Source organism: Hippopotamus amphibius, chromosome 10 (genome assembly GCF_030028045.1).
Source record: "Hippopotamus amphibius kiboko isolate mHipAmp2 chromosome 10, mHipAmp2.hap2, whole genome shotgun sequence".
NCBI classification, from domain to species: Eukaryota; Metazoa; Chordata; class Mammalia; order Artiodactyla; family Hippopotamidae; genus Hippopotamus; species Hippopotamus amphibius.
The window spans coordinates 2,151,691-2,164,851 of NC_080195.1; the positions used below are offsets into that span (position 1 = coordinate 2,151,691).

Here is a 13,161-nt window from a genome sequence, read left to right on the forward strand (position 1 = left end):
ATCAAATGTCATTAAAACTTCTATATAAAAAAACTTTCAATAAAAAAATAAAAGATTATAAAAACTTCTGCTTAATATTTCTTGAAAATTATTTAAACCTATTCTTTGAGCACCGTTGATTTACTGAACTCGGCCATGAGAACCGTCTGCAATTCAGGACACGCATGGGACTCAGAGCAGACCCCATAATCCAGGCGCCAGGACAGGGCTGCTGGGGAGACTGCGTCAATGCTTGGTCCCTTAGAATTTTATCTGCCTAGTTATTGGGAGAATATACATTTTGAAATAAAATTATTATGAAAATAATACGCTCAACCTTAAAAGATGCTTTATCATTTAGAACAGGGGTCCTCAACCCCCGGGCCATGGACTGGTACCGCTCCGTGACCCGTTAGGGACCGGCCGCGCAGCAAGAGGTGAGCATCAACGCTTCACCTGCCGCTCCCCATCGCTCCCCGTCCCTCCCGTTACCCACTGCACTCTCCCCCGCCCCCCTCACCACCACCCCCGCCCCCTCTGCCGGCCCCTTCCGGGGAAAACCTGCCTTCCACCAAACCGGTCACTGGTGCCAAAAAGGTTAGGGACCGCAGACTTAGAAGCTATTTTCACATCACCATTAAATGTTCCTGTGTGTGGTTTAATATGACTACTCGGATGCACAAACTGAGTGAGAGAAACGCGATGAGGTCTCTGGGTGCAAATCCAGGACTTTGGCTTCAGGGCGCTGTCGTGCTGAGCCCCTCCATTACCAAGAGCTCAAATAACAAAATACAGTACCTGCAGCGTATAGCCAGGCTCGCACTGAAAGGACAGCACATCGTTCACCATGTACCGGTCCCCGGTTTTGATGCCGTTGCTGGGGAGCGCCGGCTCTTGGCAAGCAGCGAGACCTACGGCTGGGGAAACGCAGACAAACGCTTACAAGCTACGTGAGACGAACAATGCTCTTATCATTCGAATAGCAGGACAGTGTTTTTCTAAAGCTCTTCTCCGGTAGAAATGAACAAAGACTTTAACTCCCTCCCTCATTGTCTACTAAGAAAACTTTAAGTGTCAATCAGTTATGAGCTACATCTTAAATACTAATTTATTTCATTTTCATCATGTAATGGATCTAGCATTTCTCTAAAGAATAAAATTTGTCACTAGTGTAAAACACTCCAATTCCAATGCATACGTGTTTTAAAAGGTCTTTAAATAAACTCTTTCCTATTCTATGCAAAACCCCATGATATGGCTCTCTTGCGTTTTGTTTTTCAAGCATATTTAGCAGTCTTTTTGAAAGATTTTAAGTGTGAATCTGGGAATTGTATCCTTCTGGAAAAACGTAATATGAGAACAAATATTTTATATTCAATCTCTCTCTCTCTATCTCAGTTAAAGACAACAAAAACACTCTCACGAACAGTCTGTTCTTAGGTAAAAAGGATCGATATTTACAGACCCTAAAGCTGTAACAGGCACTTTCCTAGATGGAATTGCCTTTAGTTAAGACACTAACAAAAAGTTTTTAAAATGCAGCATATAATATTGGAATTCAGCTTAGAATACCAGATAAATGAACTTTAAGAATCACTTAACATTGATACGTCTTTGGATAAACCCTTATCACATGAATAATCCAAATATGTAGCTGTGGTATTTTATAGAATCAAAAATGTATTTGAAATGGTGCGAAAGATTTGGCATTGCTAATAATCTTCCATGATTCTAGTATGTCTTTTTCTCACATTCCAAGTTACCAAGCACTAATGGGTTAGCCAAGGTGAGCAATGGGGGAGAAGGACTTCTTCAGAGCAGACCAGCTTAAAATTCTTCACGTGCCCTTGGACTTAAGGCTTTAGTTCTCTTTCTTATCAATAACACGAAAGCATTGATCGGATTAGCTAATTGCTGAGACTGTTCTTGCAGGAGATGAAGGCAGGTCTACGCAGTCACACAGCTGTGGGTCCCAGAGCATGAGGACACATGCCGCCTGCCCGCCCTCAGGACGGGGCCCACACCTACGGGCACCCACCTTGCCGTACATCCCCTCTGCTCACAGGCACGCCCCACCGTCCCATCAGACTCCAAGGCCAGAGGTCAGATTATTACGGAGTTCCACAGGGCGACAGCACGCGTGGGACGCTTCTGGGAGCAGGAGTGGGGGTCACCCCACGTGGTGCCCGCTCAGGAAGGCGCCTGGGGTCTGGACAGGCAGCACTCGGAGAAACCAGACGAGGGGCCAGGACAACGCTGCTGCCACTCACGCTGCGGGCTGCGTCCTGCGGCTCGCGTCCTCACAAGAACCTCACAGCCTCCAGCATCCGACGTTCAGGACGAGGCAGAGCAAAGTGGGATGGGCGGGCCGCGTCTCCCAGGTGTGGGTGTGCAAACCCACCTGCCCACCTGGCTGAGGTAGCGGTCAGTTTCCTCCACGGCCCTGCTTTTCAAAGTGCGGTGAGTGTGGGCGCCCGTAAGAGAGGCACATTTGGGGCCACACTCCAGAACGATCAGATCAGAATCTGCCTGTTAAACACCATCCTTGGTGATTCTCATGCATTAAAGTTTGAGAGTCACCGGCTTGCCTCACTTTACCCCCAAACCTGAGAAGATGAAACAGAGAGAAGTGTCTTTGCTTCTTATCATCAGTGAGACAGTCCATGTGAGAACATCATGTTATAGAAATGACACCAGGATGGGCACCACTGGTACATAAGCTGTATAATTTCAAGGCATGAGACACACGGATTCTCTCTGGGACGAGCAGGTGTGAGGTATATCACACCAGTTTTCTAAGTCGAAACTGATTTTTCCTTAAATGGCTGTGCGTTAAATACTATAAAACACCATATGCATTAAGTGGTGATATTTTTTATTCCTAGCACAGAATTTTAAGCCATTTGGGGCTTTTTATAGATGATAAAATTGCTAAATATGGAAAAACACTATCACTTACACATTTAACTTTTTTTATTGGTATAAGTCTAATTTATCTCCCTCTCTTCTATAACTTTAGAACACATTTACATTTTAGACTATGTTTAAATTTCACCTTTTTTTTTTCCTATCACAGGTTGGCATGAACTCCTACTGCTTATCATTTATTTTTTATTTGACCCTGAAAAAATATGTTTAAAATACATTTGGTATAAAATTTCTAACTATAAGTTAGAATACTAAAAAGATACTTTATGATTTTGAAACTTATGATCAATATGCATTTTTGTCCAATATCTACAGCAGAATAAACAGGGTCTTTGTATATAGAGTTAGAACAACTTCGAGCATTTCTTTTTCTCGACTTCTCATTGTCTTCATCTCACTTGGCGTTGTGCATGGTTTTCAAACTTCACAATCCAAAAAAAAAAAATGTTCTAACTGGGCAGCTTAAACCAGTACTGAAGATGCTAATCAAAGAGAGAGGAGAGCCAACCAAATGGAGGGATAGTAGAGCTGGATTACTTGGCAGCTGCAAAGAGGGCGAAGAGCAGATATGTAGATACCCGAGCACGAGGTACACAGCAGATCGTCACAAACACTGTAGGGGACAGAGCAGCTACTCCTCCATTTTGAAAAGAAAAAGAAAAAGGGTCGAGCATGTTGTTCATGTAACCAATTAAACAGCATCCATCCCTCTGCACAAGCACACCCGAAGACAAACGTGCTCTTCACAATCTCTGTAAACCCATAATCCAACAAGTGTGTTAAAGGTCAGATAATGTGTTGGAAAACAGGTGAAGAAAGATATCCCACCTTCACTTAGGGAGACCTCATGAGAGGTTGACAACAGATGAAATACGTGTCAAATGCCCTGATCACGTAGACCTACACCTACATGTGTCACCCTGTACACTCAGACTGCCATGCAACATTGTGTAATGTCCACACATCTTCTTGACGGCAAAGAGTATCTGTGAAGAAAACCCCTTAATTAAGAAAACAGTCTCCAAAGAAACTGTTTTTTATATTCACTGTCAAAGAAGCTTAGTGTATATGTGGAGTTACAAATATTTTATCTGTAAACTGTTGGCAGGTTCAGTCCACATAATAAATGCTATTCTATTCCTTTGATTTAATGGATCATAAGGTCTCTTCAAAGCATAGGGACTGTGTGTCCCGTGTCAAGAGGAGTGATCCCATGAATTTGGGGGGAGTAGAATTTTAAAATGTGATTGAAGTTATTAGTTTAAAATAGATTGTTATAAGTTTAGGATGTTTTATGTAACTGCAATGGTAACCATAAAGAAAACATCTATCTAATACACACAAAGAGAAATGAGAAAGAAATTATAACATGTCATTTCAAAAATATCAGTGAGACCAAAAAAATAGAGTAAGAGAGGAAAACAGAAAAATGCTATGACATACAGAAAACAAATAGTAATAGTAAGCCCTTCCTTAGCAATAATTACTTTAAAAGCAAATGGATAAAATGCCCCAATTAAAGACAAAGATTGGCAAAATGAATTAAAAAAAAAGTTCCAGGTGTATGCTGTCTACAATTTACTCATTTTAGAACTATGTACACACATGGTCTAAAAGTGAAAGAACTGAAAAAGATATTTCATGCAAAAAGGAACCTGAAGAGATAAGGGATGGCGATATTTAGAATAGATTTTAAGACAAAAAGTGTTTCAAGAGACAAAGAAAAACATTATATAATAAAAAAGAGTCAATTCATCAAGCAGATATGACAATTATATATGCAGCTAATGTTAGAACTGTCAAGTAAGCGAAGTAAACACTGACAGACCTGAAGAGAGAAACAGACATAAACACAAGAATAGTATGAGCCTTCAATACCCCACAGTTGTGGACAGAACAGCCAGAGAGAAAACAAGGGAACAGAAGACTTGAACAACATAAAAGCCCATTTAGAGCTAAGAAATGTATACAGAATACTCCACCCCCAAAAACCAGAACACAAATTCTTCTCTGGTGTACATGGAACATTCTCAAAGATAAGCCACACATTGGGCCACAAAACACATTTTAACAAATTTAAAAAACTGAAATCATACAAAGTATGTTCATCAGTCACATTAGAATGAAACAAGAAGTCAACAGCAGAGAGCAAAAAGGAAAATCCACAAACGGATGGAAGTGAAAAAACTCAATCTTAACCAATAGGTCAAAGAACACATCACAAGAGAACTCAGAAAACATCTGGAGACATAAAAGCAAAAACACAATATATCAAAATTTATGGGATGCAGTAAAAGCAGTATTAAAAGGGAAGCTTATAGCTGTTTATGCTTCCATTATAAAAGAAAAATGATCTCAAATAAACAACTAAACTTTATACCTCAAGGAACTAGAAAAAGAAGAATAAACCAAACCAAAAGTTAGCATAAGGAAGAAAATAATAAAGATTAGAGGAGAAATCAATAAAACACAGAATACGAAACAATGGAAAATATCAACAAAACCAAAAGTGGTCTTTTTAAAAAATATCAACAAAATCAATAAAACCCTTAGGTTTGAGAGAGGGAAAAAAGTTTTAAAAGATTCAAATAACTAAATTTAGAAATTAAAAGCATTTAAAAAAACTACTGTGAATACCTGTACACCAACAAAATGGATAACCTAGAAGAAATGGATAAATCCCTAGAAATATACAAGCTACCAAGAATGATGAAGAAATAATTCTAAACAGACTTATCTCTAGTAAGGGAGTTGCGGCACTAATCAAAAACGTCCCAACAAAGAAAAAACCCAGGACCACCTGGCTTCACAGATGAATTCTGCCAAATGTTTAACAGAGAATTAATACCAATCCCCTTCAAACGCTTCCAAAGGAGGGAAAACTTCCAAAGGAGGGAAGACTTCCAAACTTATTTTATGAAACTCAAAGCAGAAAAAGACAAAACGAGGAAATAAAACCACACGCAAATATCCCTAATGATATTGATGAAAAAATCCTCCACAAAATACTAGCAAACGGAATTAAACAGCCATTAAAAGGATTATACACAATGACCAAATAGGATTTATACTTGGAATAAAAGATATATCAACATTATGAAAGGCTATCAATGCAATACACCACATTCACAGAATGAAGGACAAAACCCACAAGATTATTTCAATTAATGCAGAAAAAGCACTTCACAGAATTCAACACCCTTTCATGATAAAAACACTCGACAAACTAGAAATAGAAGGAAACTGCCCCAGTATAATAAAACCCATACATGAAAAGCCCATAGCTAACATCATATTCAAAGGTGAAAAACAAAAGCTTTTCTCTACCACTTAACAAAATACTGGAAATCACAGCCAGAGAACTAGACAAGAGAAGGAAATAAAAGGCATCCAAGTTGTAAAAGAAGAAGGAAAACTATCTCTGTTTACAGTGACATGATCTTATATGTAGGAAACTCTAAAGATTCCACAAAAATATTTTGAAAACCAACAAATGATTTCAGTAAAATTTCAGGATACAACATCAACACACAAAAATTAGTTTCATTTCTATACACTAGCAACAATCAATACACAAAAGAAACTGAGAAGACAATCCCATTTACTACAGCAAAATAAAAATTAGGCATAAACTTAATAAAGGAGGTGAAAGACTTGTCTACTGAAAACTATAAAACATTATTTAAAAAATCAAAAGATACAAATAAATTGAAAGACATTCTGTGCTCATGAAGTGGAAGACAATATTGTTAAAAATGTCCACACTACCCGATTTATGTACAGAGTCAATGGAATCCTTACCAAAATCACAGATGGCATTTTGGGTTGAAATAGGAAAAAAAAAAATCCTAAATTTCACATGGAATCTCCAAATAGTCAAAGCAATCTTGAGAGAAAACAAACTTGGTGGCCTTGCATTTTCTGATTTCAGAAAATACTACAAACCTATAGTAATGAAGAGAGTGTGACACTGTCACTGAGATAGACACACAGATGGACGGAACAGAAGCGAGTGGCCAGAAATAAACTCTTATACACGTGGCTACGTGATTTTCTACAGGGGATGCTAAGGCTACACTATAGGGAAATGAGAGACTGTCCAACAGATGGTATTGGAAAAACTGGATAATCACGTGGAAAAAAATAAAGCTGGAACCTTACATCACACCGTGTACAGAAATTAAGTCAAAATGAGTTAAAGATCCAAACATAAGACTTGAAACTGTAAAACTAGAAGAAAACAGGGGAAAAGCTTCAGGACGTTAGGTTTGGCAATGCTTTCTTGAATATGACACCAAAAGCACAGTCAACAAAAGCAAAAGTAGACAAATGGGATTATATCAAACTTAAAAAGTTCTGCCCATCAAAGGAGACAATCAATAGAGTGAAAGGCAGCCTACGTATTGAGAGAAAATATTTGCAAACCACACATCTAATAAGAGTTACTATCCAAGACATGTAAGGAACTTCTACAATTCAACAACAAAAACAAAATACCCTCAGTTTTAAAAACAAATAAAGGATCTGAATAATTATCCCCAAATATATACGTATGGGGATACACAAGCATATGAAAAGACGCTCAGCATCACCAGTCATCAGGAAAATGCAAATCTAAACCACAGTGAGATACCACCTCACACCCATTAGGATGGCCATGAACAAAAGAAAAGGGAACAAGTGCTGGCAAGTTGTGAAGAAAACTGGAGCCCGTATGTGCTGTCAGCGATAACAGGATAACAGAAACGGTGCAGCCATCACGGGAGCAGTAGGGCGCGTTCTCAGGAAACTGAAATATAATTACCACGTGACCCAGCAATCCCGCTTCCAGGTATAGATCCAAAAGAAGCGAAATCGAGAGCGCAGTGAGGCGCTGTGTTTAAAAAGGCGGAGACCGCAAGACCTGCAGAAAATTACGGCTACAGTTCAGGAGAACGACACGGCTTAGAGGAACAGATGTGTAACAATAAAAGAATAACCAGGTGATCTCATGAGGATTGTTAGAAATGCTCTCTTGTTGATTCCACAGCTGTTGTGACAAACTGCAGGATTCCATGGTGGACTGTGGCAAAAACTCTCTAGGAAAGGAAAGCTTTACTTCATTTTTTACTTATTACACAGGACATAAGGAACAGACACGCTGATAAAGGAAATCCAATAGTTTGGGGAGTGGAAAATAGCCCTGTCTCATTTCCCCTTCCAAAACTGCTTTGCTTTTTGACACCTGAAAATTCTCTTATCACCCACTTCAGCCCACTTATGTGACTGCAGTCCACTCCCCTGTGTCTGGGGCCTGGATCAAAAGTCTGATAGGACTGAGGCTCTCACACACAATTAGCTGGTGGCTGGCTGGGTCACAGAGCTGCTCGTCATTGCTTATTTCATTTCCTGCATCTTTATTCCCTGGTTACTTAGTATGAAAAATGTGCAAAACCGGCTACAGAATAGAGAATTCTTTCAAGTTTTAACATCCAAGGGATGAATTTGAAGGAACGACATCATGAATTTTAAGCTCCTAAGAAGATCCTGAAACCAAAGGCATGGTTAGAAAAATAATCATAGTTTCCAAGTGACCACCATTTATCAATAAAGTAATATACTTCTGCATGTGGGACTCTTTTGAAATATGTTCTCTGTAAGAACAAATACTCATTACTTCGTTACAGCGGATCTAAATGTGTACAGATAATACCAGCTTAATAGCTGATCAATATTTTCCATGTAATTTTTCTATATTTGGACTCAGAAACCCACTGTGACTTGACAATTTTGCTTGTCTGTAATACTCATAGACTCAGCTGACCTAAACAATACAGTATTTGATGAAGGTGAACACTAAATGACCTACAAAACCATAATGAGGGTTGCATTATACAGTAAATCAAGTTCTCTGCCATTCTCAGGAACCTGTAGATTCATTCAGCAGTCTGGCACGGACAGTATTTCAATCAGGTTTTCCATAAATTTGTGTGTGACCCCATACTGTAACTATCCACGATAAAGAGAAAAATACTGCTGTAAATGGGAGATACATTTGCAACAGATTCAGGTAAGAAAATCAACACCAACAGCAGCTAACCCGCCATCAAGAAAAAAAGGAATTAAGAGAAACCTACAAGACTTTCATTTGCAAAGTTTATTCACTCCACAGTTTTAAATGGTTTTTACTGATAAAATCACGATTCAGTAAAAGGAAAATAAAATGTTTCGAGTATTGCTAAAAAATAAACAAAAATTTCTTTTGTTTCTCTGTTACTGCTTCACATGAAAATAACTGGATATATTTTTAGAAATCTGAGTATGTTTGGGATGGTCTGAATGGATCCATGGAGAAGTCAGTATTTCAAGTCACCCCATCTTGGCAAACAGTACTGAAATCAAATACACTTTCAAGCCCAAGCCCAAGGGCCTTCTTACTCTGTCCTTGTCCCCACTCTGCATCCATCAGCAGACACATCAGTCCTGCCTACCACGTGCACCTCACATCCTTCTCCTGCCTCCTCGGAGCCCCAGAACTAAACCCTGCTGGCAGCCGCGACAACCACGTATCTGAGGAGGATGCGCCCTCTCGTGTCACTGTCCAGGCGGGTCTCTACCCAGCACCTAACTGATCTGGTTGAAGGATAAACCAGATGACGTTACTTCCCTGATGGAAACCATTCCATGGCTTCCAACTGTTCTCAGGATAAAACCCTGGGCCACGAGGTGGGCAACATTCTCTGTCCGGCTGACGCTTTCGATTTTGTTTCCTGCCTCTCTTCGGACGGTTCACAAGGCCCCCTCTATTCTAGACATTTTTCTTCAGCTTCATGATTACGACAGGTGCCTTTCCACCCAGGGTCTGCGCTGGTAGTTTCCTCTGCCTACAATGTGTTTCCCTCAGTCTTTTTGTGGCTGAACACCATCTGCTGTTTCATCCTTCCTTCAATGAATATTTTCAGTCTAAGACAGAGCACCACAGTTACTCTGCACCTCAGAATCCTGCTTACTTGCTTCACGGTGCTTAACACAATCTAGAACCATCACGGTGCTTCCTTATATATCATCCCCGCACCACTAGAATGTAAATTCTGCACAAGCAGAGACCACGTGTGCTTGCCTCATCATGACTATGTGCAGAGGCTGGAGGACACAGCAGGCATGCAACGGGTGCTCCCATCACTGGGGATGAAGGCAGTGCTACCCCCATCTATGTTCGGGGGACGGGGTGGGGGGGCAGTCATCACCGGGAGGAGATGGACTCAGGCAAGTGTGGATGCTCCGTGAAAACCACTCCAAGTGGAAAACATCAAATACAAAAACAGTCTCAGATGAGTCACAAGGGGAAAGCACCAAATAACAGCTGATAACTTGAGACCAAACTCCTTTCCGTGCGAGCAACTCCCTGAGTCACGGGCAGAGAGAGGAGCAGCAGGATTTGTTTAGTGGCTAAGGATTCTCTCAAGCAGCAACCAGAGACCAGCTGATGCGCACACTAGGTGACAGTCCGTGGAGTTCAGGATCAAGCCTCGGTTCTGTACACGCCACCCGCCCCCTTCCCAAATCCCTTAATGCCTGAAATTCCAAAGACTATCAAAGGACAACAGGAAAAGTGTATTCCAATCCCTTTATTTTAGAAGAGAGTCACCTAAAGAACGTAGGGATTAAGTCATTTATATTGCACTTTTCACTTTAATTTAAAATGCCAAAATATCACCGTTAGGAGGAAACTTTTAATCAGCTACCAGTTTTTCGTCTGTGTCACATTCAACCCCCAATAAAGCTAGAATTCTCTTGTTATGCACCAAAAAAAAAGTTCTATTATTACTGAATGCCTAAAATAATCTTGTAAGAGAGACTGCACATTACCAGAAGGGTCTCTGGAGCGCTCTGGGACCTTAGATAGAAGTCAGGATGTACAAGACTTTGAACTCTTCCATGGTCCTTGGTACAGTCAGAACTTGGTTGGAAGTGAGGAAGACACGAACTATCAATGGATCTTAATGAAAGCAATTGTTTTATTGTAAACTGTGCTCTAATAATAGGAGGCAGGAGTTGAGAGGGTCTCGGCAGATTCTCTGAAATAAGAGCACTCAGATAGATTTCATGGGTGAACAAGTGACTGACAGAGTTAACACAGGAGGACGACATCCTCACACCGCTGAACGCGCATGGCTACAGGGTGCCCGCGCTGGAGGAGCCACAGTGCTGGCTTCTGTGGGGGCCCGGGATGAAACCCCCATAAATCACCCAGGCGTAGATGAGGTGTCACCTTGACCCGCTCTCACTTCCTGCGAGTTTTACTCACACCCACCATTCAAGTTGAGAAACCTTATTAGTATCATTAATATGGTACTCAAGTGTCATTAAAACATTCATTAATAATTTGCATGTAGGACTTCCCTGGTGGCACAGTGGTTAAGAGTCTGCCTGCCAGTGCAGGGGACACAGGTTCGAGCCCTGGTCCGGGAAGATCCCACAGGCCGCAGAGCAACTAAGCCCGTGCGCCACAACCACTGGGCCTGCGCTCTACAGTCCGTGAGCCACAACTACTGAGCCCTCGTGCCACAAGACTGAAGCCCAAGTACCTAGAGCCCATGCTCTGCACCAAGAGAAACCACTGCAATGAGAAACCTGCGCACCGCAAGGCGGTGTAGCCCCCACTGGCCACAACTAGAGAAAACCTGTGTGCAGGAACAAAGACCCAACACAGTCAAAAGAAAATAATAATAATAATTTGCATGTATTTATGAGGATTACTGTAATTGTAGAGGGCTATTTCGAGCTGTCAGTATTCAACTATGATAACATCTCACTAAAAATGTGTAGTGCTTTTCATTTCAAAAACTTAAGGCACTTTCCAGAATTTGAATCTTCATTAGGTGCTTCCTTCTGAGTGCCTGTTTTGAAATGAGTCCACAAAGGAAATGAAATGTCGTACTTACCTGGTCACTGAAAACAAACAGAGGGAAAGTATTTTAAAAGCACGTCCACAATAAACATAGCTTTATAGTGATAACATTCTGTTGACCATCAGCGCAGACCCCTGCAGAAATTAATGCAGTTCACTATATTATGTTCTCACCATTGTATCAAAAATTGATACATGATTGTCATGTAAAGTTCACTTCTGGATTTTCTAGAAAACCTTTTCTGAATACAACTTCAGTTGTAAATTATAAGTACTTTTTAGAATATAGAACAAGGAAGGAACTTACCTCTTTTAATTACCGCGTTTTCTTTCTTTCTTTTTTCATTTTTTATTTTTTACAAGAAACTGCATATATTTATAGAGTATACAATTTGGTATCCCAATCTCCCAATTCATTGCCCCCCCCATGCATTTTCTTTCTTTAAAAGATAATTAAATAATATTTCCTTTTTTCTCTTTTATTGCCAGAAATTTGAAACTAAATTTAGTGCCAAACAATACCAATTATTTTAATCTAGGTGGGTAGTATATTTATATCTTTCTCTTTAGTTGGTTGCCTTTTAAAATTTTCTTTCTTTTAATAATTTCTTTGTTGTGTACATATTTTTAAGTTGCACCAAATACTTGAAGAACAGGCAGGTTACCTTTTTTTTCTAATCTAGACAGTCTTTTTTTTTTTATTCATCTGAGTATGTATCTTTTGAGTAAGATCTTATAAATTCATGAAATAGAATATTATTTTTCATTATACACATAACTACCAATTAAAGAAATACATATGAGGACTTAATCATGTGTAATAAATTTTGAACTTGTACTTGAAATAACACTACTATATCACAGTCAGCTCTAGATCAATTAATATTTGAGAAAAAGTTTGAATCAAGTATAATAGTAAAATATTTTATATTTATTTCACAATAATCATTTTAACTAATGACAATTAATACGGTGAACTTGCAGGCATGCTAAAATGTGAAAAAAATCTCCATTTGACTCTGCCTTGTAAAGGACAAGCAGTCACGTCAAACAATGAAAGAGTGACTGTATTTACTTTTCTCTGAAATTTTTGTCGTTTTTTCATAACTACAAATCACTAATTCAAACTCTTCTCTTTTTTCAGAATAAATACACTGTAAATGTGTTACTGCAATACTCCTGTCTCTCTCTCCCTCTTACACGAGGCTGTCACGGCCACAGCCTATATGTTCCAGGCTCCGACCCGTCTGTGTAAAGTTCGGTATCAAAGGGCCAGAGGCTTAGACACGGGAGGACTGTGTCCACGTCAGACTGAGTCCTCTGCTGGCTGCTGCTGAGAGAAGAATAGCTAATGCTCTGCTTTG

At 39.8% G+C, this 13,161-nt stretch overlaps 1 protein-coding gene across 1 annotated transcript in view; it reads right to left on the reverse strand.

Annotated features, from left to right (window-relative positions):
• CSMD1 (CUB and Sushi multiple domains 1) overlaps window positions 1-13,161 on the reverse strand; it is a 1,409,269-nt gene that overhangs the window by 159,043 nt on the left and 1,237,065 nt on the right. The window contains exon 38 of the mRNA XM_057697717.1: window positions 778-896. Coding sequence (XP_057553700.1) covers window positions 778-896 — 119 coding nt within the window. The remainder of the gene's footprint in view (window positions 1-777; window positions 897-13,161) is intronic.